The 22,654-nt window shown below is 42.5% G+C and overlaps 1 protein-coding gene across 4 annotated transcripts in view; it reads right to left on the reverse strand.

Annotated features, from left to right (window-relative positions):
• Positions 1-6,548: 6,548 nt before the first annotated feature.
• Positions 6,549-22,654, reverse strand: part of LOC121580893 (high affinity cAMP-specific 3',5'-cyclic phosphodiesterase 7A) — a 28,621-nt gene continuing 12,515 nt past the window's right edge. For 2 of the 4 annotated variants that reach the window (XM_041896047.2, XM_041896050.2), the window contains exons 2-13: positions 14,786-14,846; positions 13,936-14,022; positions 11,566-11,720; positions 11,389-11,452; positions 10,961-11,056; positions 10,701-10,801; positions 10,264-10,395; positions 9,898-9,989; positions 9,280-9,424; positions 8,910-9,006; positions 8,700-8,780; positions 6,549-8,397 (exon numbers count right to left, since the gene is read on the reverse strand). In XM_041896047.2, the coding sequence (XP_041751981.1) occupies positions 8,171-8,397; positions 8,700-8,780; positions 8,910-9,006; positions 9,280-9,424; positions 9,898-9,989; positions 10,264-10,395; positions 10,701-10,801; positions 10,961-11,056; positions 11,389-11,452; positions 11,566-11,720; positions 13,936-14,022; positions 14,786-14,846 (1,338 nt within the window). In that variant the 3' untranslated portion in view covers positions 6,549-8,170. Of the gene's footprint in view, positions 8,398-8,699; positions 8,781-8,909; positions 9,007-9,279; positions 9,425-9,897; positions 9,990-10,263; positions 10,396-10,700; positions 10,802-10,960; positions 11,057-11,388; positions 11,453-11,565; positions 11,721-13,935; positions 14,026-14,785; positions 14,847-22,654 lie in introns of all 4 variants that reach the window. The other 2 variants (XM_041896046.2, XM_045224813.1) reach the window with 1 other exon arrangement.

The raw sequence follows: 22,654 nt of genomic DNA on the forward strand, positions 1-22,654 counted from the left end.
AATTGTAGACCTGCACCAGGCTGGGAAGACTGAATCTGCAATAGGAAGCAGCTTGGTTTGAAGAAATCAACTGTGGGAGCAATTATTAGGAAATGGAAGACATACAAGACCACTGATAATCTCCCTCGATCTGGGGCTCCACGCAAGATCTCACCCCGTGGGGTCAAAATGATCACAAGAACGGTGAGCAAAAATCCCAGAACCACACGGGGGGACCTAGTGAATGACCTGCAGAGAGCTGGGACCAAAGTAACAAAGCCTACCATCAGTAACACACTACTCCGCCAGGAACTCAAATCCTGCATTGCCAGACGTGTCCCCCTGCTTAAGCCAGTACATGTCCAGGCCCGTCTGAAGTTTGCTAGAGTGCATTTGGATGATCCAGAAGAGGATTGGGAGAATGTCATATGGTCAGATGAAACCAAAATATAACTTTTTGGTAAAAACTCAACTCATCGTGTTTGGAGGACAACGAATGCTGAGTTGCATCCAAAGAACACCATACCTACTGTGAAGCATGGGGGTGGAAACTTCATGCTTTGGGGCTGTTTTTCTGCAAAGGGACCAGGACGACTGATCCGTGTAAAGGAAAGAATGAATGGGGCCATGTATCGTGAGATTTTGAGTGAAAACCTCCTTCCATCAGCAAGTGCATTGAAGATGAAACGTGGCTGGGTCTTTTAGCATGACAATGATCCCAAACACACCTCCCGGGCAACGAAGGAGTGGCTTCGTAAGAAGCATTTCAAGGTCCTGGAGTGGCCTAGCCAGTCTCCAGATCTCAACCCCATAGAAAATCTTTGGAGGGAGTTGAAAGTCCGTGTTGCCCAGTGACAGCCCCAAAACATCACTGCTCTAGAGGAGATCTGCATGGAGGAATGGGCCAAAATACCAGCAACAGTGTGTGAAAACCTTGTGAAGACTTACAGAAAACGTTTGACCTGTGTCATTGCCAACAAGGGGTATATAACAAAGTATTGAGAAACTTTTGTTATTGACCAAATACTTATTTTCCACCATAATTTGCAAATAAATTCATAAAAAATCCTACAATGTGATTTTCTGGAATTTCTTTTCTCATTTTGTCTGTCATAGTTGACATGTACCTATGATGAAAATTACAGGCCTCTCTCATCTTTTTAAGTGGGAGAACTTGCACAATTGGTGGCTGACTAAATACTTTTTTTCCCCACTGTATGTCCTTATAGCGATGTTGGGATTACTGCACAGTTTCCCAGACCAATGGATGAGTCACCCCAGCATGAGAGCTCATTCTTCACGTGACTCCAGTTCAGGTGTCACATGATGGGCTGGCCAGCCATGGTTGGTAGCAAAATAGATACATATGAGACCAATGCACGGCAGAAATGTCCAGAAATGTCCAGTTCGATGGTGTCTCTGTCTCTAGTAACTGCCTGAAGGGAGGACTGATGGTGAAGTGGGCCTATCGAGGAACGTTCTGGGAGATTCAGGATGGCATTGATATTGCAGTGGTGCAATTCCTTTACTTGTCAATGAGTGTCAGGTTGTATCGGTTCATTGTAGCCTTATACGCTTGCCATGTGTGGTTGCATCCTCCCCATACACCATAATGAGACCACAAGCATTTCGCTGCACCCGCAATAACATCTGCTAAACACGTGTATGTGACCAATAAATGTTGATGTCACCAAGTCAACATATACGGCAACTCCAGGGCAGACAGCCAGGATGGTGGACAGGATTGTCTGGAAGAAGAAATGTGCCAGCTTAACCGGAGCAGGATAAGAGTGCACCGGAACCTCCCAATGTGCATCACAAATGCATTGAGCCAGTGGTAGTTTATGTTGGATTCAGGCAGACGTATTGGAGGTGACTTAAGAGCCCAATCCTGGAGGTGCATGTTGTAGAGCTAGGGAGAGTGTCAGAGTCCAGGGTTGGATTATTTTTCCTTTAGTTGGAGCCTCCTAGTTGCCTCATTGATCCTCAAAAAAGCTTGTGACATGAAATGCTTGGTGTTGCCATGCCAATCAGCCTTTTATATATCCATTCAAAGATGTTTGAGTGTATATGGTGGGTATTTTGGATTCCTAACATAGTTGAAGTACACAAATAGTATTGAGTACAGGTGCACACATCTAAAATAAAATCTAATTTAAAACATATACATTTACAGGTGATTAAACAACCATTTAACGGTATTGTAGCAGCCATATTGGATTTCGAGTCAAATCTAGGGGGGCCCCCTAACATATTTGCAATAGTAGGGGCTGAACATATCAACTCCACAGAGGACCCTTTGACTGACATTTTTTTACAGTTTTCAGTGTCTGAGCCCACTTGCCTTAGAGCCGATTAAAATAGCCACAACATCAACACATGTTCTGTGGTCTAAAGTACTTTAGTAAAAATACTTTAAAGTACTACCTAAGTAGTTTTTTGCAGTTTCTTTACTTTACTATTTATATTTTTGACAACTTTTACTTCACTACATTCCTAAAGAAAATAATGTACTTTTTACTTCATACGTTTTCCCTGACACTCAAAAGTACTCGTTACATTTTGAATGCTTAACAGGACAGGAAAATTGGTAATCCCTGGTCATCCGTACTGCCTCTGATCTGGCGGATTAATTAAACACCAATGCTTCATTTGTAAATTATGTCTGAGTCTTGGAGTGTGCCCCTGACTAGCTGTAAAATAAAAAAACAAGACAATTGTGCTGTCTGGTTTGCCTAATATAAGGAATTTGAAATGATTTATACTTTTACTTTTGATACTTAAGTATATTTTTGAAATTACATTTAATTTTGATACTTAAGTATATTTAAAATCAAATACTTTTACTCAAGTAGTATTTTACTGGGTGACTTTCACATTTACTTGAGTCATTTTCTATTAAGGTATCTTTACTTTTACTCAATTATGGCAGTTGGGTACTTTTTCCACCACTGCACATGTGTAACTTTATGCATTCTTTGTCAGGTAGGGCCATACAGCACTGAATAAAAGCACATTTGACACAAAGCACAAAGTTGTCTATTGACCAGCTACCAAAAAGTGAAGTTTATCATAAATATTAATAGTTTATATTTCAGCCTATTGTATCTGTGTGCTTACAGGTCTATATTCCCAAAATGCTTAAGATATCCTAATGCTGTGTGTGTGTATCTATCAATTGAACCACTTTTGTAGTAAAATATTTGTATTGTGGCAGACCAGGGGGTTTGGTCAAGACGTTTACACAGATCAGACAATAACAGAATTGTAGTGGCTCGGTTTCAAGGGTGTTTATTTAAATAATAAACAAAGAGAAAATAATTGGACTCCTCCAGGAGACCTCCTCGGAGATACCGTCTCCTGGGGCTCCGGGGTCTTGCTGTATCCTGTGGGGATCAAAACCACCTGGTGACCCGATCGTTTGTGTCCCTTCCCCTGGCCATCCAGACCAAGGGAGCATGGTCTGTGACCAGGGTGAAATGGGTGCCCAACAGGATAATACTTCAGTGTCTAGTGCCCACTTCACCAATTGAGTACTTTTTTCTTTGGGTATCAGCTTTCGACTTATGTACATGATGGGGTGCTCCTCCCCATCGTGTACCTGGGACAGGACTGCCCCTAGTCCCGTGTTGCATGCGTCTATCTGTACCAACATCGGTACCTGGCTTTACGAGAATCGGACGGGTGCACAGCACTTCCTTCAGGCGCCTGAACGCCTCTTCGGTCTCGCCCGTCCATTTCACTGTTTTCGGGAGGCGGGCCCTGGTTAGATCGGTAAGGGGGGAGGCTATAGCCACAAAGTTGGGGATAAACCGTCTGTAGTATCCTGCCAGTCCCAGGAAGGACTTGACCTGTGTCTTGGTGCGTGGAACGGGCCAGTCAAGTACCACGTGGACCTTCCTCTCCTGGGGCTTGATGTTCCCCCGTCCGATGAAATATCCCAGGTACTCCACCTCCTCGAACACTAGCTTGCATTTCTTGGGGTTCGCTGTCAACCCGGCTTGCCTGAGCGCGTCCAGCACCGACTGGAGGCACGTCAGGTGCTCTTGCCAACCTTGGCTGTGGATGATGATATCATCCAAATAGGCCGCTGCGTACTGTTGGTGGGGTCGGAGGACTCGGTCCATCAGGCGCTGGAACGTGGGTGGGGATCCATGTAGACAGAATTGGAGTACCCGGTACTGATATAAGCCGTCCGGTGTCGAAAACGCTGTCTTCTCCCGGGAGGAGGCTGCCAATGGTACCTGCCAATATCTTTTGGTCAGGTCGAGGGTGCTGATGTACCGGGCCTTTCCCAATCGGTCGATGAGCTCATCCACCCTTGGCATGGGGTAGGCGTCGAACAAGCTGATGTCTTTCACACCCCGGAAGTAATTACAGAAGCGCAGGCTACAGTCTGGTTTGGACACCAACATGATGGGGCTGCACCATGCGCTGTGGGACTCTTTGATGACCCCCATCCTCAGCATAGCCTCCACTTCCTGCTTCACGGCCTTCCTTCGGGCCTCGGGGATCCGGTATGGCCTCTTTTGTACTGTTTCCCCGAAAGGGGAAAACCCGGTGGATGACTGGGGCACTTCTCGGACCGAGAACATTAGGTGGGGTAGTAGCTGGTCCCAGTTCTTCCCGTCCTGCTCGATGACCTTCCGCATCATTTGTTTGAGCGTTTTATTGAACCGCTCGACAAGGCCATCCGTCTGCGGGTGAAAGACGGAGGTCCGGATCTGTTTGATCTGCAGGAGAGCACACAAATCTTTCATTAGGCGGGACATGAACTCGGTACCTTGGTTGGTCAGGATCTTGTTCTGGATGCCCACCCGGCTAAAGAGGTGGAACAGCTCCCGGGCGATTCCCTTGGAGACCGCCGCCTATAGGGGAACGGCCTCGGGATACCGGGTGGCATAATCTGCTATTACCAGAATGTACCGGTGTCCTCATGTCGTTTTTACCAGGGTTCCCACTATGTCCATGGCCAGCGGGTTTCCGAAGTGTGCTTTTGGGGCAGTGATTTGACACTCCGGGCAGCTGCGACAGTCTTCCACGGCCCTCCTCATCCCGGGCGGCGATCCGTTCCCGGGTCTTCTCCATTCCCAGGTGCGCCAACAACAGATGGGTGTGGGCCAGCTGAAGAACGGTTCCCGCATAATGTCGGGGCAGCAATAGTACCTCTCGAAGTTCCCCCTGTTGGCGAGACACCTGATACAAAAGGTTATTCTTGATTTGGAAATGGGGTTATCGCCAGTCACTCACCCCCGGAAGTAGCTGGCCATCCACCGCGTGGCCCACCTCGCCTCCGGGGCTCACTGATGGCATCAACTCCTCTCGAGCCGGGCAATTCCATGCAAGGTGCCCCCGGGCGCCACACTCAAAACACCTTCTTTGGTCTCCATCTACCTGGGGTTGTCGGCGGCGGTTCGGCTCTCCCCCAGCAGTCTCTCTGCGGGTCTGCAGCCCCTTGGACCCATTGACTGTCGTTTCGGGGTATACGGTGGTGGGGGTGTCCTTCCGTCCCCTCTGCCTGGCTCCCCTTCAGCAGGGCCTCGGTGTTCTGATGCGTCTCCACTGCTTCCAGGAGGTCCTCCAAGGCTGTACCCATAGCGACTGAGTATCTCCCGTTGGGCCCGGACGAACTGAGCTATCAACTCGTCCATGCTAATGCTGCGCAAACGTCAACCCTGATCTGACCACGTTATCAGAATGCCCGCATTCTCCACCACTTGTGGCAGACCAGGGAGTTTGGTCAAGACGTTTACACAGGTCAGACCCGGACAGAATTGTATTAGCTCAGTTTCAAGGGTGTTTATTAAAAAAATAAACAAAGAGAAAATAATAGATCTCCTCCAGGAGACCTCCTCCAGGATACCGTCCCCTGGGCCTTGCTGTATCCTGTGGGGAACAGAACCGAACTCCCTCCGTTATCTCTGGTACTGAGCACGACTGTACGGAAGTAACCTCTCTTCCCCAGTCCCCACTCCTGTGTGCTGCCCTTCTGGCAGCTTTATGGGACTCGTCCAGCTGGTGAGCAATCAGCCCCTTGATTACTCACCAACCACAATCAGCCCTAATTAGTCCTGGCCGGAGAGCCCGTCGAGACCTGGCACGTCCAGCAGAGGGAGCCATCGCCTCTTGATGTAAACTCCGTCTGTCACCAGGCCTCGACGAGTCTCCCCCTGGTGGCTAACCTGCTGTACGCCACAGTATAAAACCATCCATTTTATATGGGAGACCTTAGATGGTTTTCCTTGTTATTCATAGGGTAGGGGTATCTCAAAAACTAAAGTCCTTTTTGAGGATTGATCTCTAGCCTACTAGATCTGTATTAATGGAAGACTTCTACAAAGCGATATGTTGATACAATAAAACCACAGATCAAAGGGGAAACCTTAGTTATCAGTATCTTTAATAAATAAAAAAATCATAGACACTTTATCAAAACCAAATCATGCTTTTGCACTCTTATTTATCCCTCCTCTATGCAAAACCCCACAGAGAATATAACTTTCTTTGTAGAACCGTATAGAAGAATGGCTGGGGCTTTAGACTGGACAGAGGAAAATAAAGCAAACGCATAAATGTGACAAGTTGTTTTATTAATGAAAATGCAACTGCAACTGGCATGTATCAAAATATCAATTTGGCAAAGCTTTTCACAAAATAGTTTGCCGTGCAAGTTCCTACCCAAAAATGACTTACATCAAAATGGTAAACAGTTATATCAAACAGTCTTGCAATAGTTACCAGAAAATACACATTTTTGCCATAATATGAAAAGCACTGGTTTTCATTCACTATACTGAAAGTCCAACCAGAGACACCATCGTGTCTTGTGTACAGAATCAAAAAATACCAAAAATAAATTAAATATGGAATGTTTTATGTTATGACTGGATCACTGTCCAATCTACTAATGCCAAGTCATTTCCTTTTCACACCAGAGGCAAACAGTCGGACAATGCATTGAGAGAAGACGATCGACCTTATAAAAAAATAACCGGTTTGGTCACTTAGTTTTGTGCATAGTTTAAAGGCATCTGTTGCCAGTCTTAAAAGTTGCCTGTTTGCATTCTAGAAAGGGCTTCAACTCTCTAAAATAACATTGTAGATCATGGCACAGCCCTACCAGAGACAGACCACCTAATTTCGACCTTAATAAGTAGTCATGCTGTTTATACCCTCAACTCACTCTTAACTCAGGTCATCCGGTACTAGTATGGAAGAGTGGTTATTCAAGTGTTGAAAGAATGTTAAGGCCATAGAAATGTAATCTAGATTCTATTTCTATGGTTAAGGCCACATGCGTGCCCTGTTTCCCCCTTACAAAACATTGTTGTTAGGCTACAGTTAAATCCCCAACACTGTACACCTTATCGGTAAAGAAATAAATTGATTTCATACCACATCCAATTGACTTTTTTCACACAAGTAGTCTCGGAGCTGACTGACTCTTGGATCATAAAACCTGTTATAGTTCACAGTGCAAGGAGCAACGAACGGCCCAAAACAGTCCTTTCAGGGCATTTGTGTTGTTCTGCAATCAGATGTTTGTTCAGTATTTTGTCAACAGGACAAGTACTTCATGTGAGTGGTTATTCACATACAGTATGTGCTTTTTTTTACAGAACCAATGTTTAGTTTGTGAAATGCAGCACAAAAGACGCTTGTAAACAGTCTTCAGAGCCAGCAGTGAAGTGGGCTCTTCACATTATTTCTTGTATGAGGAAGTATTACTATTAGTCTGAAATGCAGCAACACACAGAAGCTTGTCTCATTCACTAAACATGAACCTCTCTTTGAATTCAAGGTTTCCTCACTTTTCTCACTTTAAAAGCATTAACAAAATGTTTGCAAATGGCACTTTAATCAGAACGGCCTTGTTGAAAACATTCCCTTCAGGTCTCTGTTAAAAGGGTGACGTGTCAAATTAGTGATGTCAGAGCAGAACTACAGTATAAAATACAAATACATACAGCAGAAGCAACATGAGGTATATATGTATTGCTCTATGTTGAAGTAAAGGGTCCAAATTCAATAAATTAAGTTAAATTACATGGAAAAACAAAAACAGTGGTTAACCTAGATGGGGAGCGTGTTGCTGTGGTGCAGGGAGTGCTGTAGTTTCTGTCCGATGCGGATATTCGTTTCACTTCCACTCTCTCTCACCTCACCGTGGGCGCCAGTCACGCTTGGTGTGTCATGACCCTTTGCTTCCCTGAGGTAATACTTTGGAGTTTGAGTCTTTGGTGGTAGGAGTCCTCTGTTCCTCTGAGGCCCTACTAGCGCTAGCCTCCTGCTTGTCCCTTCCCTCCTTCCAGCCTTGCTTGTTCAGGCTCAGGTGGCTCATCATGGTCTGGGACAGCCGTGTGTCGGAGAAGCGTGACCATTCCACAAACAGAGGCTCTACCACGTACGCCATGAAGCCTGCAGGAGAAGACATCTCTCATTCAGAGCAAGTTCTGACAAATAAATCACACAATGCTGCTAAGGTCAGAAGCAGAAAAACCCAACCACAAGCAAATGTACAAATATTAAGTAGGAGTACATTTTAAATAATTGTCAGTAGCCTTGTCCGAGCCAGAATCGCCCAGAGGCCAGGAGGAGCTCCTATTTCTGTAGCATGAGGCAGCCTGATGTACAAGTTCACCCCTGGACAGGTCACTAAATCGTAATAAAATATAAATTCATCATATACTGCAGACTTAGATTAAGAGGGGTAACTTTACCAATCTGTATATTGGCAACCGAGTTGGATTGCCTGTCACAGAGTGGGGTTACTTCAAGATTATGTTTCCTCTCAATGTCACCTGATGAAAAGAAGGATTGGTTAATACTCATTATAGAAACTGTACTGTCACGCTTGGTTGCACTCTTAATAAACACCTGGATTAAGATTAGCGAAGACTAGCCCAGTCCCGAGTTTCGTGGTGCAGTACCTTGGTGGAAGAACTCCTCTGTCACTTTCTCGCTCCACTGTTTGCTGAGTTTCCACGGTCGGCAGGGGTTGCAGATGTCCGCACACTTCAGAGCCATCTTTACAGGGTCAATCAGGAAAACAGAGCGGAGACTCAGAAAATGACAATTTATCGCTCAGTTTGTCTCACTCTCTCTCTTTCCTCTCCATCAGCCTCAACCACATGGATGATTCACTTTGACTGTTTCAAGCCGGACATTTTGCAACACTTCAGTGCCTCAGAGATTCACATGATCTCTTAAAGCCACAAATCATTCCACAACAGTTCAAAAGGGCAATGGATAGTACAATCATTTATGCTCCTTTTGTTAGGTGGGAAACACCTTGCTCACCTGAAGGATAAAGTTTCGATGTCCACCGTTCGTGAGGCAGAGGTCTCCCTTGTCCAAGTGTGTCCTGAACTCTGACAGATAGTCATTCTGCCTGCTGATGTCCGTAGCCAGAATCAGGGATCCAAGCCGCTCCTCCATGTTCAATCTAAATGACAACAACATCCAATCAATATTTATTAGTATATACACTAATGAAACAGTCATTTTCATAAACATAATCGCAAAGTCCTTTTTTACTGCAATGTTCCAATGGCAATGAAGTCTGAAGATACATTTAAATTAGCTACATCTGGGGACCCCATAGTTAGTATTACATAAACTAAATGTCTTAGTGGATGTAGTTAAATAGACTAGATCTGATCACTAGCAGTAATCACTTGCATCTGATAAAACCAAATCAAGCACTTTACATAGCGATCCTAATCCAATCAAACCTTTTTCATGGCACACAACAAAACACCAGATTAGAGGAAACTAAATTCAGAGGATGTCCTGTCATTCTCTGTGTCCAGTAACAAAATATAAATGTGTCTCTCCTACAGGTGCTATGCATATATAATTGCCCTAAGGGGACAAATAAAGTTGTTTGAACTGAATCGAATAAACAGGTGAACTGACCTGTCCTCAGCGGGGAGGTGGGACAGCAGGTCTGACTCGCGGAGCAGGCCCACGGCAGACTTCCAGTGGTGATTCTCCAAAACTGAGCTATTCTACAATGGCAAACACAACCAAAAAATACTTGTATTACTTATTAAAGAGCTCAATATATTGTACATGGGCTAGTTGATGTCTGATGCCAGCTATTAACATGTATTTCAAAGTCATTCAACATTTGATGGAAAACTACATCAGCATTTTATCCATCAAAGAGACTCAAATAATGACGAGTAGAGTAGTACTTCATTCATCCCAGTTTGGGAAATTGTTTAATCACCACAAGCATCAGCATTGAGTCCATGCGCTATTTCCAGTATAGGGCCTTACCTTGTACAGTGCTGCTAGGTAATGGTCCGTTTTGATGAGGAAAGGCTGGTTGACGCCCGGATGGTCCAGATCATGGGTGGCAGCAGCCAGCAGACCCAGCAGGAGATCACAGGAAGTCAGCGTCTCAGCAAGCTGCAAACACACAGAACCCTCATCATCAGACTCCTCATGAAGTCACAGTTGGAACAAACCTCTCCAGGTGTACTTGTAGATTCGTATTATTTTATTGAAAGTCCATACATTTTGAAGGATACAAGCTCAAATGTCTTACAAAAATCTACACATCCTTCTACAAAATAAAACACTAAACAAACAAACACAAAAATACATACATGGTTTCCAGTATCGATATATTTTATGACCTTATTTTTACAGAGCATATCATTCAGGTGTAGATTAGTAATTTGTTAGTGATAAACCATGTAATTTTCTCTCACATTGGGCTCCTGCAGGTAACAATACATGGCCTGAGTCACGTCCGCAGCGTGGACTGCATTGTGGTAGGGGTTCTGGCAGCGGTAGTCCTCTTGAATCATGACTAATAATAACACAAACACATTGGTTATTCAGTTAATTTGTAGTAGGTTTCAACTATGCATCACCACTTCATTCAAGTAGACAATATTGGGTTTAAATATATCCATGTCCCAATGCAATATGGTGTATTTAATCATTTGAAATGTATGCATTTCCATACCAAAAAATCTTCTAAGTTTAACCATATCCAACTGGAAGAGCTCTATTAACCCATAACTGTTGAATAAGTGAAAGGTCAGGTTGACGAGGCTGTTCCCTGTCAGAAAGCAGAACAGAAACAATTAATTAACAAATGCATAATAACACTACAGTTTGTAATAACAGACAAGGGACACATGATTTAATTGTCTTACTCTTTAATCTAAAGTTGAACTCCAACCACATATAATTAGTCTGACTAGCAAAACGCCATCCACAACAAAATCACGTCCTCCACATTTATACAAACTATTATGTTTCATGATTGAACATTCTCCAAATAGAAATGGAGAGCAATATTTGTGTCAAGGTGAGCCATAAAACCAGCATGCATTGCATCTGCAATTCTCAAACAGCAGAGGGCAACAATCACCTAGGAAAACACCGTACCGTTTGTAAGTCTGTCAAACAGGAAAATATCAAAGTTCCAGTTTCCAACCTTCTGCAGCATTAACTGAAACATATGAAATATTATACAGTTAGGCCTACTCAGTGATACTACAACACTAACATCTACAAAACAGATGACAAAATACTGTTGCTAGATAGAATCGCAGTGGCACTGACCTTGGCTTGACCTGTGTAGTCATCGTCAAGGATGTAACCTAGAGGGTTGGATGCTGGGATGCCGTGGAAGAACCGTGACGAGTGGAGGTATCTCTGAAAGCTCAGCAGCCTGCGGACATTCCTGGCAGACACAGGCCGCGCAGCCTCAGGTCGGGCTATGGAAACATACAGTTGAAGTCAGAAGTTTACATACACCTTAGCCAAATACATTTAAACTCAGTTTTTCACAATTCCTGACATTTAATCCTAGTAAAAATTCCCTGTCTTAGGTCAGTTAGGATCACCACTTTATTTTTAAAATGTGAAATGTCAGAATAATAGTAGAGAGAATGATTTATTTCAGCTTTTGTTTCTTTCATCACATTCCCAGTGGGTCAGAAGTTTACAAACACTCAATTAGTATTTGGTAGCATTTCCTTTAAATTGTTTAACTTGGGTTAAACATTTCGGGCACCCTTTTTCCTCCAAACATAACAATGGTCATTATGGCCAAACAGTTCTATTTTTGTTTCATCAGGCCAGAGGACATTTCTCCAAAAAGTACGATCTTTGTCCCCATGTGCAGTTGCAAACCGTAGTCTGGCTTGTTTAGATAAACGTGGTACCTTCAGGCGTTTGGAAATTGCTCCCAAGGATGAACCAGACTTGTGGAGCTCTACAAAATTTTTTCGGAGGTCTTGGCTGATTTCTTTAGATTTTCCCATGACGTCAAGCAAAGAGGCACTGAGTTTGAAGGTAGGCCTTGAAATACATCCACAGGTACACCTCCAATTGACTCAAATGATGTCAATTAGCCTATCAGAAGCTTCTAAAGCCATGACATCATTTTCTGGAATTTCCCAAGCTGTTTAAAGGCACAGTCAACTTAGTGTATGTAAACTTCTGACCCACTGGAATTGTGATACAGTGAATTTTAAGTAAACAAAATGACTTGTGTCATGCACAAAGTAGATGTCCTAACCGACTTGCCAAAACTATAGTTTGTTAACAAGAAATTTGTGGAGTGGTTGAAAAACGAGTTTTAATGACTCCAACCTAAGTGTATGTAAACTTCCGACTTCAACTGTAAGTACAGAACCATTAACGTTAGCTATGGTTGAAATGCACTCACTTTCTTTTAAAGCTAAGCCAAGTTTATATAGCTAACAACTGAATCCATTTAAAGTAAGAGTAACATCATGCTTTGTTGCATTATCAAGTAGCTTTCAGGAGATCTTTTCCATAAAGTAATCTTTCAAGTTGAAGTTAGCTAGCTAGGTCACATGTTGTTGTTAAAACAAACACCAGAAATGGTCTGTTGGCACAGAATTCCATACTCTTCATCTGCTTGTAAAACAAAGGAATCGACACTCTCTGTACTAAAAGCATAGCACCGCATATCATTCAGGACAACGTAAAATACACACCAATACAATAAGTCAATAACAATCGGGCTGATACCGTTAGTTGGTTTGCTGTACTAACATCAATATACAACAGATGCATTTCACAGAGTGTGAATAACCTGTTTACTGTGAAACTTTTTGAAAAGACGAAGGAAGAGTCCCAAGCCAATTCAAACAGTGAGTAGCCCTAAAATTCCATCTGCACGGACAGAGGACAAACACAGAGAGGATTTGAGCCTGCCATGCCGTGGTCACCCCAACTACTGTGACTGATGCAAAGGGGTGTGAGTGTGCAGACATGCTGCTGACACAGCAGTCCATTCTCCAGCCAGCTGGCAGCCCACCAATCTCAGTCCTGCATTGTCAACACACACCATGGCAGACTAGCAAGCCTCAAATAGCCTCTTGCAGCAAACTAGCATTCTAGAAATGTATTCAAAAGATCAAGGCACCTACAGACAGAGCCAGGACAAATTAATGTCTAATGTCTAACAGGCGATGGTCCCCAACAATTCTAAAATGCAATATTGATTGCTGGAAAATTTTGCACAGTCAGCAAACACAACATATAAGATCACATCAATAGGACAGTCAGCTGGATGGCTTCCATTTATCAGTTTGCTAGAAACACTTTGTACAATGGTCTTTTTATAGACCTTTTCAGACAATTCAATTTGACAAGTGACTAATATCATAAATGCTTTCATTTTATTAATTCAAGCACATGACTGTTTAAATGTAGCAAGAATAGCACTCAAGTCTCATATCCATTAGATGCACTACCTACATTTGGGATTGTTTAGTGTTCACTTCATACAGTATCTGCCATTTCGTTCATACGTCTATGTATCAGACAAAGGGTTACTTCGATCAAAGAGCAACAAGCAACAAATCATGGGTTGCAAAAAGGTCCAGCTTCTTTATTGATAGAAGAGATTTCAAGGGGTGGTGGCACATTGAATGGGAGTTTTTGGTTCTTACTTACAGTGCAAAGTTCGGAAATCGACATACAAGTAGGGATGAGACCCTCTTCGCTCTGGTTCAAACTCCACCTGGCTTCTGACTCTCACATCTCCTAGAAGGAATGGGAAAACATCGTCCTCAAGGTACTTGCAATAATGAGGGGTTTCATTTAGTAAAGCATTGGGCCTGCTAAGACTGAGGCTTCGTCCCAAATGGCACCCTATTCCCTATGTAGTGCACTACTTTTGACCAGAACCCTGGTCAAAAGTAGTGCACTTTATAGGGTATAGGGTGCCATTTAGGAAACTGAAACGACACAGACACAGCTAAAGTGACACAGTGCCAAAGTGACTATTAGTATTCACACTGGTGTCAGTGTAGAGCTGGAGAAGAGGCAGGCCTCTATTCAGACTAGATCAAAACAGACTCTGCAGTTATACTAGATAAGAGTTAGGTAGTTAATAGGTAATACAATCTGTTATCTTGTTAGGAGACATCTTACATCTTACATTCCTCACCTGTGATATAAAATATCTTAAGTACTGTTATCCATACGGACTAAGAAAGAGGAAGTGTTTAAGATCCTGTATTCATAAGAGACAATGAATACAGGATCTTAAACAGAAACACATACACTTTCTTAGTCAGTATGACTAGGTAACAGTACCCACAGATGTACACACAAGATTAGACATGCTAGATATTGCAGCAGTAGAGATATTGCTTATCTACTGAATAACAAACACGCATCAAACCATTACTTAAATAATCAATATCCTTATGGATGGTGAAAAGGTAGGTGAAGGTCATTCGATATGTTTCAATATTTATGGAGTGATACAAAAATCCAGTGAATATCATACCATACGTACCGAGCATGCGAATATAGAGAGCCGTTTGATCCTCACTGTCATAGGAGATCGCCCCACGTCTCTGCAAGGACACAAGAAAAGGATCATTTAGACAAAACTCCTAGAATGAAACACAATTGTTGGTGTGTTTTGTTCCCCTCTAAGAAAAGGATGATGCAAACTTTGCAAATTCCCCTAGGTTGTGAGCTGTATTTCAAAAGCTCTCCAAATTAAATTGACATAACTTTAAACATTTCAAACAGAGGGGGGATGATAAAATAAGCAGGTTAGCGTTTTTCGTCATGAATCTTGTTCTGGAGGCAGCTCTGCAGAGTGGTCACTAGCTGGCACAGCCACAAAGTCACAATCTGATTTTAAACCTTAACCCTAACCTTAACCACACTGCTAACCTTATGCCTAACCCTAGCCTTTTTATTTCTTTGCCAATTTGGACTTTGTGGCTGTGGAATCTGACTTTGTGGATGTGTTATGTAGTGGAAACCAGCACACAGCCCAGTCAGTTACTCTCCTCTCCTCTCTGCTCTCCTCTCCTCTCTTCTCCCTCTGCAGCAAATGCTGGCTCAGCGCCACACCTGGGTGTCCCCAGCTGGCATCAAATTCTAACTATGACGTCAATCTGCTCAACCTATTTGTATAAATGATATTCCTCCATCTGCCCATCCCTAGCCGCATAAGCGTTGTTGAATGCGAAGGCATAAAACATAAATGCCATACGGACTTCTTTAGCCAGTGGCTGTATTTATAGTCTTGCATGTGACCTTGCATTGAAGTTAGATTACAATACCTGATATCAAATTAACTGCTGGGCTATACCATACCAGTATACAACTGTAAGCCAAGTCAAAACAGATCAGAGAGGACTGACAGCGAAAGGGGGTGATTACAGAGTAATATGATCCAGGGGGTGACCATGGAGGGAGGCAGAGGAAGGCTGACCTACAATATAGGAGCTGGGCAATTCCGCACGAGGTTGGCCCAAGGCTAATTATGATGTTTAGGATCTTCCTGAAATGAAATCCATAGAAAGACCCTTTGGGGAAGGATGTTTGGCATAACTTTGAAATCTGTATCCAAAATAATTATTGAGAAATAACTAATTCAAGTTGGGAGATGACTACAACAATGATTCTGTAGATGCTTTAAAAGACAGCCTTGGTGTCATTTGAAACTTACCTTGTGCTCTGAAATATGATTAGTGTTTAGATCAAGAATATAATTTCTGTACATACATTTATGGATAATTCAAAATACATATACACAGTGTATGTAAATATCTCAAAAGTGCCCATTTTGCTTTTGTTCATTTTGGACATACTGTTTGAAACAAGAATACTCTACAAGTACATCACATTTCCAGCATGGGCTCTCTGATACTTTTTAAGTTATGATACATCATAAATATCTTTGGGCCAATCTCGTATGGAATGGCCCAGCTGACAGACGACCCAAAATGGTGGTTGGTGGGTCATCACGCGCTTCTACGCTAAATGCAACCAATTGAGTAGCAGGCAACCCGCACAGCAATGAACTACAATCAACCCTGTTAGTGCATGTATGGACAAGCCTAGGTCATCAAGTAACTTGTTACTTTAAACAGTCAGTTGTATGAACTGAGTAACGAAAACGTGCCAAAGATTTTGTTGACAAATCAAAGCATGTCTCTTCCGCTGGATTATCTGTGAGAAGAGAACCCTTGCAAAGGTTTGACAGTGTTACAATACTGTTAATGGGTCGTTCCACAAAATGAGTGCCTTTTGCGTGCGTCCCTTTGATATTTTAAGTAGAAATTGTGCACCAATATTGAATTTTAAAAGCCTGTTATATTAAATGAAGTGCCCTTTAATATAGAATACATGGAAAATTCATTAAATCAGATTTACAATATGAATAAAGACTTGCTAAAGTGCCAAAATGCAGCATTTTTACATGTTCCTCCATGCACCCAACATTTTCCCAAGTTTTCACCATCATAGTAAAGCCCTAGTTATTTTGTTGCTTTGAAAAAGTCATTTCTGAAGATTATTTATTTCATGTGATGAGTGATTCATTTACGTCTGTCCCTCATTTCAAGGTCAGCCCTGTTACGTGAACTGAACTCTCATTTTAATATGGTGAAAATATTTATTTCTACATCTTTTTTGAAGAAACAATGAACATCTAATAGCCAAATCAGTTTAAAAGCAGGTGAGCTGGTTCTACTCTTTTTGGCCATTTTCTGGTGTTTTGTGGTGGAAAACTGAGTGGGTCGAGCATAACACATCAACCCTGTTACCCATAGATAGACAGGCTAGAAATGTTTTAACAATTTCCTTTGTTTTTGTGAAGCTTTCATTCAATTGCCCCTCCCTGTTGCACACAACAAGCTTCCATTCCCCCTGGCACAAGGGGACTTAAGGATAATTTAAGATGAAATCGTCAACCCTGTTACGGTCAACCCTATTACTTTATTTGGCAGCAATTACTATAGTCGTTTAAACTCGAAATGGGAAAAAAAAATGTTTTAATGAAGTTGAACTCTTTATGACAGAATGTTAAAATTAGTTGAAATTAAAAGTAATTTGTCTAAGTCACACTTCTCAAAAGGCATCGAATTGGTGGAAAGGCCCGAATACTGGCTGTGACCCCTGTCTGTTTGCGGAGTTGTTTTCCTATTGTGTTTATGGAGCAGCTAATGACACAGTATATACTGATATGGATTGGACTACTTCTCTATTCTATTGTCTGACTCATCCTATCTCTAGTTTATCATCCTCAATTCAAACGATATACTGGCAATTGCACAAGGTCTTAGTTTATGGGCAGACAATACTACAACATTACATATAGCCTAGGCTACAGTTTAAAAAAGCTAATCTAATATGAACTAAACAGACAAAGCAGTATATGAAACCTTGGTTTGAAGGCAGTATTTGTAGTACCAACAACACCATTGTTAACACAAATCAGTTGTTTATGGTAGCCAGAGCCGGGGTATATGAGGCCCTCACAGGGACAAGGGCTGTAAGACATCCAAACTTGCTGTGCCCATATGTGCTTCAGACAAGCTATCCAGACAAGCAACTGGCATCTCCCTTCACATGGCGCTATGTTGGCTGTGCCGGTTTGCCTCGCTGCACTCCAAGCACTGTGGCGTCTGTCAGGCTGGGACGGACATATGCCTCCATTCCTCATGCCACTCGCTCCTGTTAAAATGCTTGACCTTAGATGCTATGTTCACAAGTCAACACACAACTGCTGCTCACGACTCTGCTCTCAGTGCAATCTCAATGCAAGTGGACTGGCTGCATCATTCAATAAATCTCAGTATGTCATTGTGATTACTTTTGACAACGATGGAATCAAATCAGACGCACACAACATCCTTTCAAACACAGTGGTACAGTTTCTTCCAAAAACCAGCAAGTTTGGTGAATTAACAGAAACACACTGTTATTTCTTGCTACCCACAATTTCTTCCAACTCAACATCACATTCAGATTTTTTAGTCCCAATTCAGTTATCCATCACAAAACTGCTAAGACTTGCTACAAATGGCCTGTCTTATCAAGACCTCATATTATAAGCCCACCAATAAAATAAGCAGTATACTGTATGTTATGTGAAATGGATGATGTTTCTATGATACTACTACTATTTATGCTACTACAAATACTACCACTGCACTACTACTACTACCAGGGCTCTATATTAACATTTTTAGTTGGTAACACTGGTGCTCCCAACTATAAAAATGTAGGAGCACCACATAAAATTTAGGAGCACCAGAAAATAAGATTTTTTAAAATTGATTGAGATACAGCCTTTATTGGGCCTATATGAATTCTAGCTACTTTTGAAGCACATGTTGTGCCCTAGAAACTAATATGTAACCCTGTAAAGGTATTTGTTTATTATTAAGTGTCCATAATTACAAGTTATCAAACCAGTTCACACGGTTGGTTAACTTTGGAGACGCCTTTGGTAAATCCGCTTTTAGTTTTTCTGGAATAATCTCCCAAAAACAGTACACATAGAGGCCTTAGTGTCCCTAGGACAGTTTAGAGAGTGGACAGAGGAATTTTATAATGAAGAATGTGTGTTTTAGTTCATTGTGTTTTCTGTATATTTATGTTTGTCTGTGCAATTTGTGTCGTGTTGTATTTTACTTGTTTTATATTGTATTCCATTTTTTTGTTCTATAAAATTGTATATGCAGGGCTCCCTTGAAAAAGAGACACTGGTCTCAATTGTGACTCCCTGCTAAAATACCTGTTATTGAAATTACAAAGTAATTTGTGGAATATTAGGTTTCTACATCGTGTAAAAAGCACTGTTTCCTACTGAGATGCATTAGATTGAAAATTGTACACTGTCAATTTAAGAATGTCACGTTTGTGAGTGATCATTGATCTCCTGAAGAAGCTATCCCTTTTCCATTCTTTCTATGTCCCAAAATGTTTGGATATACTGGTAAGTTTTCCAGGTTGTTAGCTAGCTAGCTAATGAGGTAACATGACGGAACAAAGTGTTAACGGCCTGCGAGTAGTTTTAGAACAGCTCACGACATGGTTTATGAATGTAAAATGCAGCCCGCCAATGGAGATGCATATAGCTGCAGCGCCAATGCGCAATAGAAGTTGTAAAAAAAATTACACCTAGTGCCGGTAATATGGGTCACAACTTTTGAATGGTTTGGGCTAGAAACAAGCGGTTCTCTCTGCAGTAATGGAACCACCACACTCACGAACCTGCCTAATCATTAAAACAATTATGGTAACGCTTTATTTTAAGGGTCTATAATAAACCATTTATAAAGGCATTAACAAACCGTTTGCTCACCATTTATTAATCAATACTCCCACATTTGTAAATGTTAGTCAGCTAGTTATTCACACATGTATATATTTCCTTAAACATCCTGTGTTGTGTGCTTATCTTTTTACCAGGTACTGCAGAAATGCCTACCAATGGCATGCCCATCTTCATGTGAGAAGTTACACTGGTCACTCAAAACATTTATAAAGTATAAATAGCACTCACTTAAACTTATGGTAGTTTAATATCTAACTTACACTACCGGTCAAAAGTTTTAGAACACCTACTCATTCAAGGGTTTTTCTTTATTTTTACTATTTTCTACATTGTAGAATAATAGTGAAGACATCAAAACTATTAAACAACACATATGGAATCATGTAGTAACCAAAAAGTGTTAAACAAATCTAAATGTATTTTATATTTGAGATTCTTCAAATAGCCACCCTTTGCGTTGATGACAGCTTTGCACACTCTTGGCATTCTCTCAACCAGCTTCATGAGGTAGTCACCTGGAATGCATTTCAATTAACAGGTGTGCCTTCTTAAAAATTAATTTGTGGAATTTCTTTCCTTCTTAATGAGTTTGAGCCAATCAGTTGTGTTGTGACAAGTTAAGGGGGTATACAGAAAATAGGCCTATTTCGTAAAAGACCAAGTCCATATTATGGCAAGAACAGCTCAAATAAGCAAAGAGAAACGACACATCTCAAAATCAACTGTTCAGAGGAGACCGTGTGAATCAGGTCTTCATGGTCGAATTGCTGCAAAGAAACCACTACTAAAGGACACCAATAAGAAGAAGAGACTTGTTTGGGCCAAGAAACACGAGCAATGGACATTAGACCGGCGGAAATGTGTCCTTTGGTCTGGAGTCCAAATTTGAGATTTTTGGTTCCAGCCGCGGTGTGGGTGAACGGATGATTTACGCATGTGTATTTCCCACCGTAAAGCATGGAGGAGGAGGTGTTATGGTGTGGGGGTGCTTTGCTGGTGACACTGTCTGTGATTTATTTAGAATTCACACTTTTTTGTTGTTGTATTTTACCCCCCTTTTCTCCCAATTTCGTGGTATCCAATTGGTAGTTACAGTCTTGTCCCATCGCTGCAACTCCCGTACGGACACGGGAGAAGTGAAGGTCGAGAGTCGTGCGTCCTCCGAAGCACTGTGTCAAGAAAATGCTTCTTGACACAGTGCCCGCTTAACCCGGAAGCCAGCCGCACCAATGTGTCGGAGGAAACACCGTACACCTGGCGACCAAGTCAGCGTGCACTGCACCCGGCCTGCCACAGGAGTCGCTAGTGCGCGATGGGACAAGAACATCCCTGCCGGCCAAACCCTCCCCTACCCTGGACGACGCTGGGCCAATTGTGCGGCGCCCCATGGTTCTCCCGGTCGAACCGGGATCTCTAATGGCACAGCTGCCTTAGACCACTGCGCCACTCGGGAGGCCCAGAATTCACACTTAACCAGCATGGCTACCACAGCATTCTGCAGCGATACGCCATCCCATCTGGTTTGGGCTTAGTGGGACTATCATTTGTTTTTCAACAGGACAATGACCCAACACACCTCCAGGTTGTGTAAGGGCTATTTTACCAAGAAGGAGAGCGATGGAGTGCTGCATCAGATGACCTGGCCTCCACAATCCCCGACCTCAAGCAAATTGAGATGGTTTGGGATGAGTTGGACCGCAGAGTGAAGGAAAAGCAGCCAACAAGTGCTCACCATATGTGGGAACTCCTTCAAGACTGTTGGAAAATCATTCCAGGTGAAGCTGGTTGAGAGAATGCCAAGAGTGTGTAAAGCTGTCATCAAGGCAAAGGGTGGCTATTTGAAGAATGTCTAATATAAAATATATTTTGATTTGTTTAACACTTACAGTGAGGGAAAAAAGTATTTGATTTTGTACGTTTGACCACTGACAAAGAAATGATCAGTCTATAATTTTAATGGTAGGTTTATTTGAACAGTGAGAGACAGAATAACAACAAAAAAATCCAGAAAAACTCATGTCAAAAATGTTATAAATTGATTTGCATTTTAATTAGGGAAATAAGTATTTGACCCCTCTGCAAAACATGACTTAGTACTTGGTAGCAAAACCCTTGTTGGCAATCACAGAGGTCAGACGTTTCTTGTAGTTGGCCACCAGGTTTGCACACATCTCAGGAGGGATTTTGTCCCACTCCTCTTTGCAGATCTTCTCCAAGTCATTAAGGTTTCGAGGCTGACGTTTGGCAACTCGAACCTTCAGCTCCCTCCACAGATTTTCTATGGGAGACTGGCTAGGCCACTCCAGGACCTTAATGTGCTTCTTCTTGAGCCACTCATTTGTTGCCTAGGCCGTGTGTTTTGGGTCATTGTCATGCTGGAATACCCATCCACGACCCATTTTCAATGACCTGGCTGAGGGAAGGAGGTTCTCACCCAAGATTTGACGGTACATGGCCCCGTCCATCGTCCCTTTGATGCGGTGAAGTTGTCCTGTCCCCTTAGCAGAATAACACCCCCAAAGCATAATGTTTCCACCTCCATGTTTGACGGTGGGGATGGTGTTCTTGGGGTCATAGGCAGCATTCCTCCTCCTCCAAACACGGCGAGTTGAGTTGATGCCAAAGAGCTCCATTTTGGTCTCATCTGACCACAACACTTTGACCCAGTTCTCCTCTGAATCATTCAGATGTTCATTGGCAAACTTCAGACGGGCATGTATATGTGGGGGACCTTGCGGGCGCTGCAGGATTTCAGTCCTTCACGGCATAGTGTGTTACCAATTGTTTTCTTGGTGACTATGGTCCCAGCTGCCTTGAGATCATTGACAAGATCATCCCGTGTAGTTCTGGGCTGATTCCTCACCGTTTTCATGATCATTGCAACTCCACGAGGTGAGATCTTGCATGGAGCCCCAGGCCGAGGGAGATTGACAGTTCTTTTGTGTTTCTTCCATTTGCGAATAATCGCACCAACTGTTGTCACCTTCTCACCAAGCTTCTTGGTGATGGTCTTGTAGCCCATTGCAGCCTTGTGTAGGTCTACAATCTTGTCCCTGACATCCTTGGAGAGCTCTTTGG

Source organism: Coregonus clupeaformis, chromosome 14 (genome assembly GCF_020615455.1).
Source record: "Coregonus clupeaformis isolate EN_2021a chromosome 14, ASM2061545v1, whole genome shotgun sequence".
Lineage (NCBI taxonomy): Eukaryota > Metazoa > Chordata > Actinopteri > Salmoniformes > Salmonidae > Coregonus > Coregonus clupeaformis.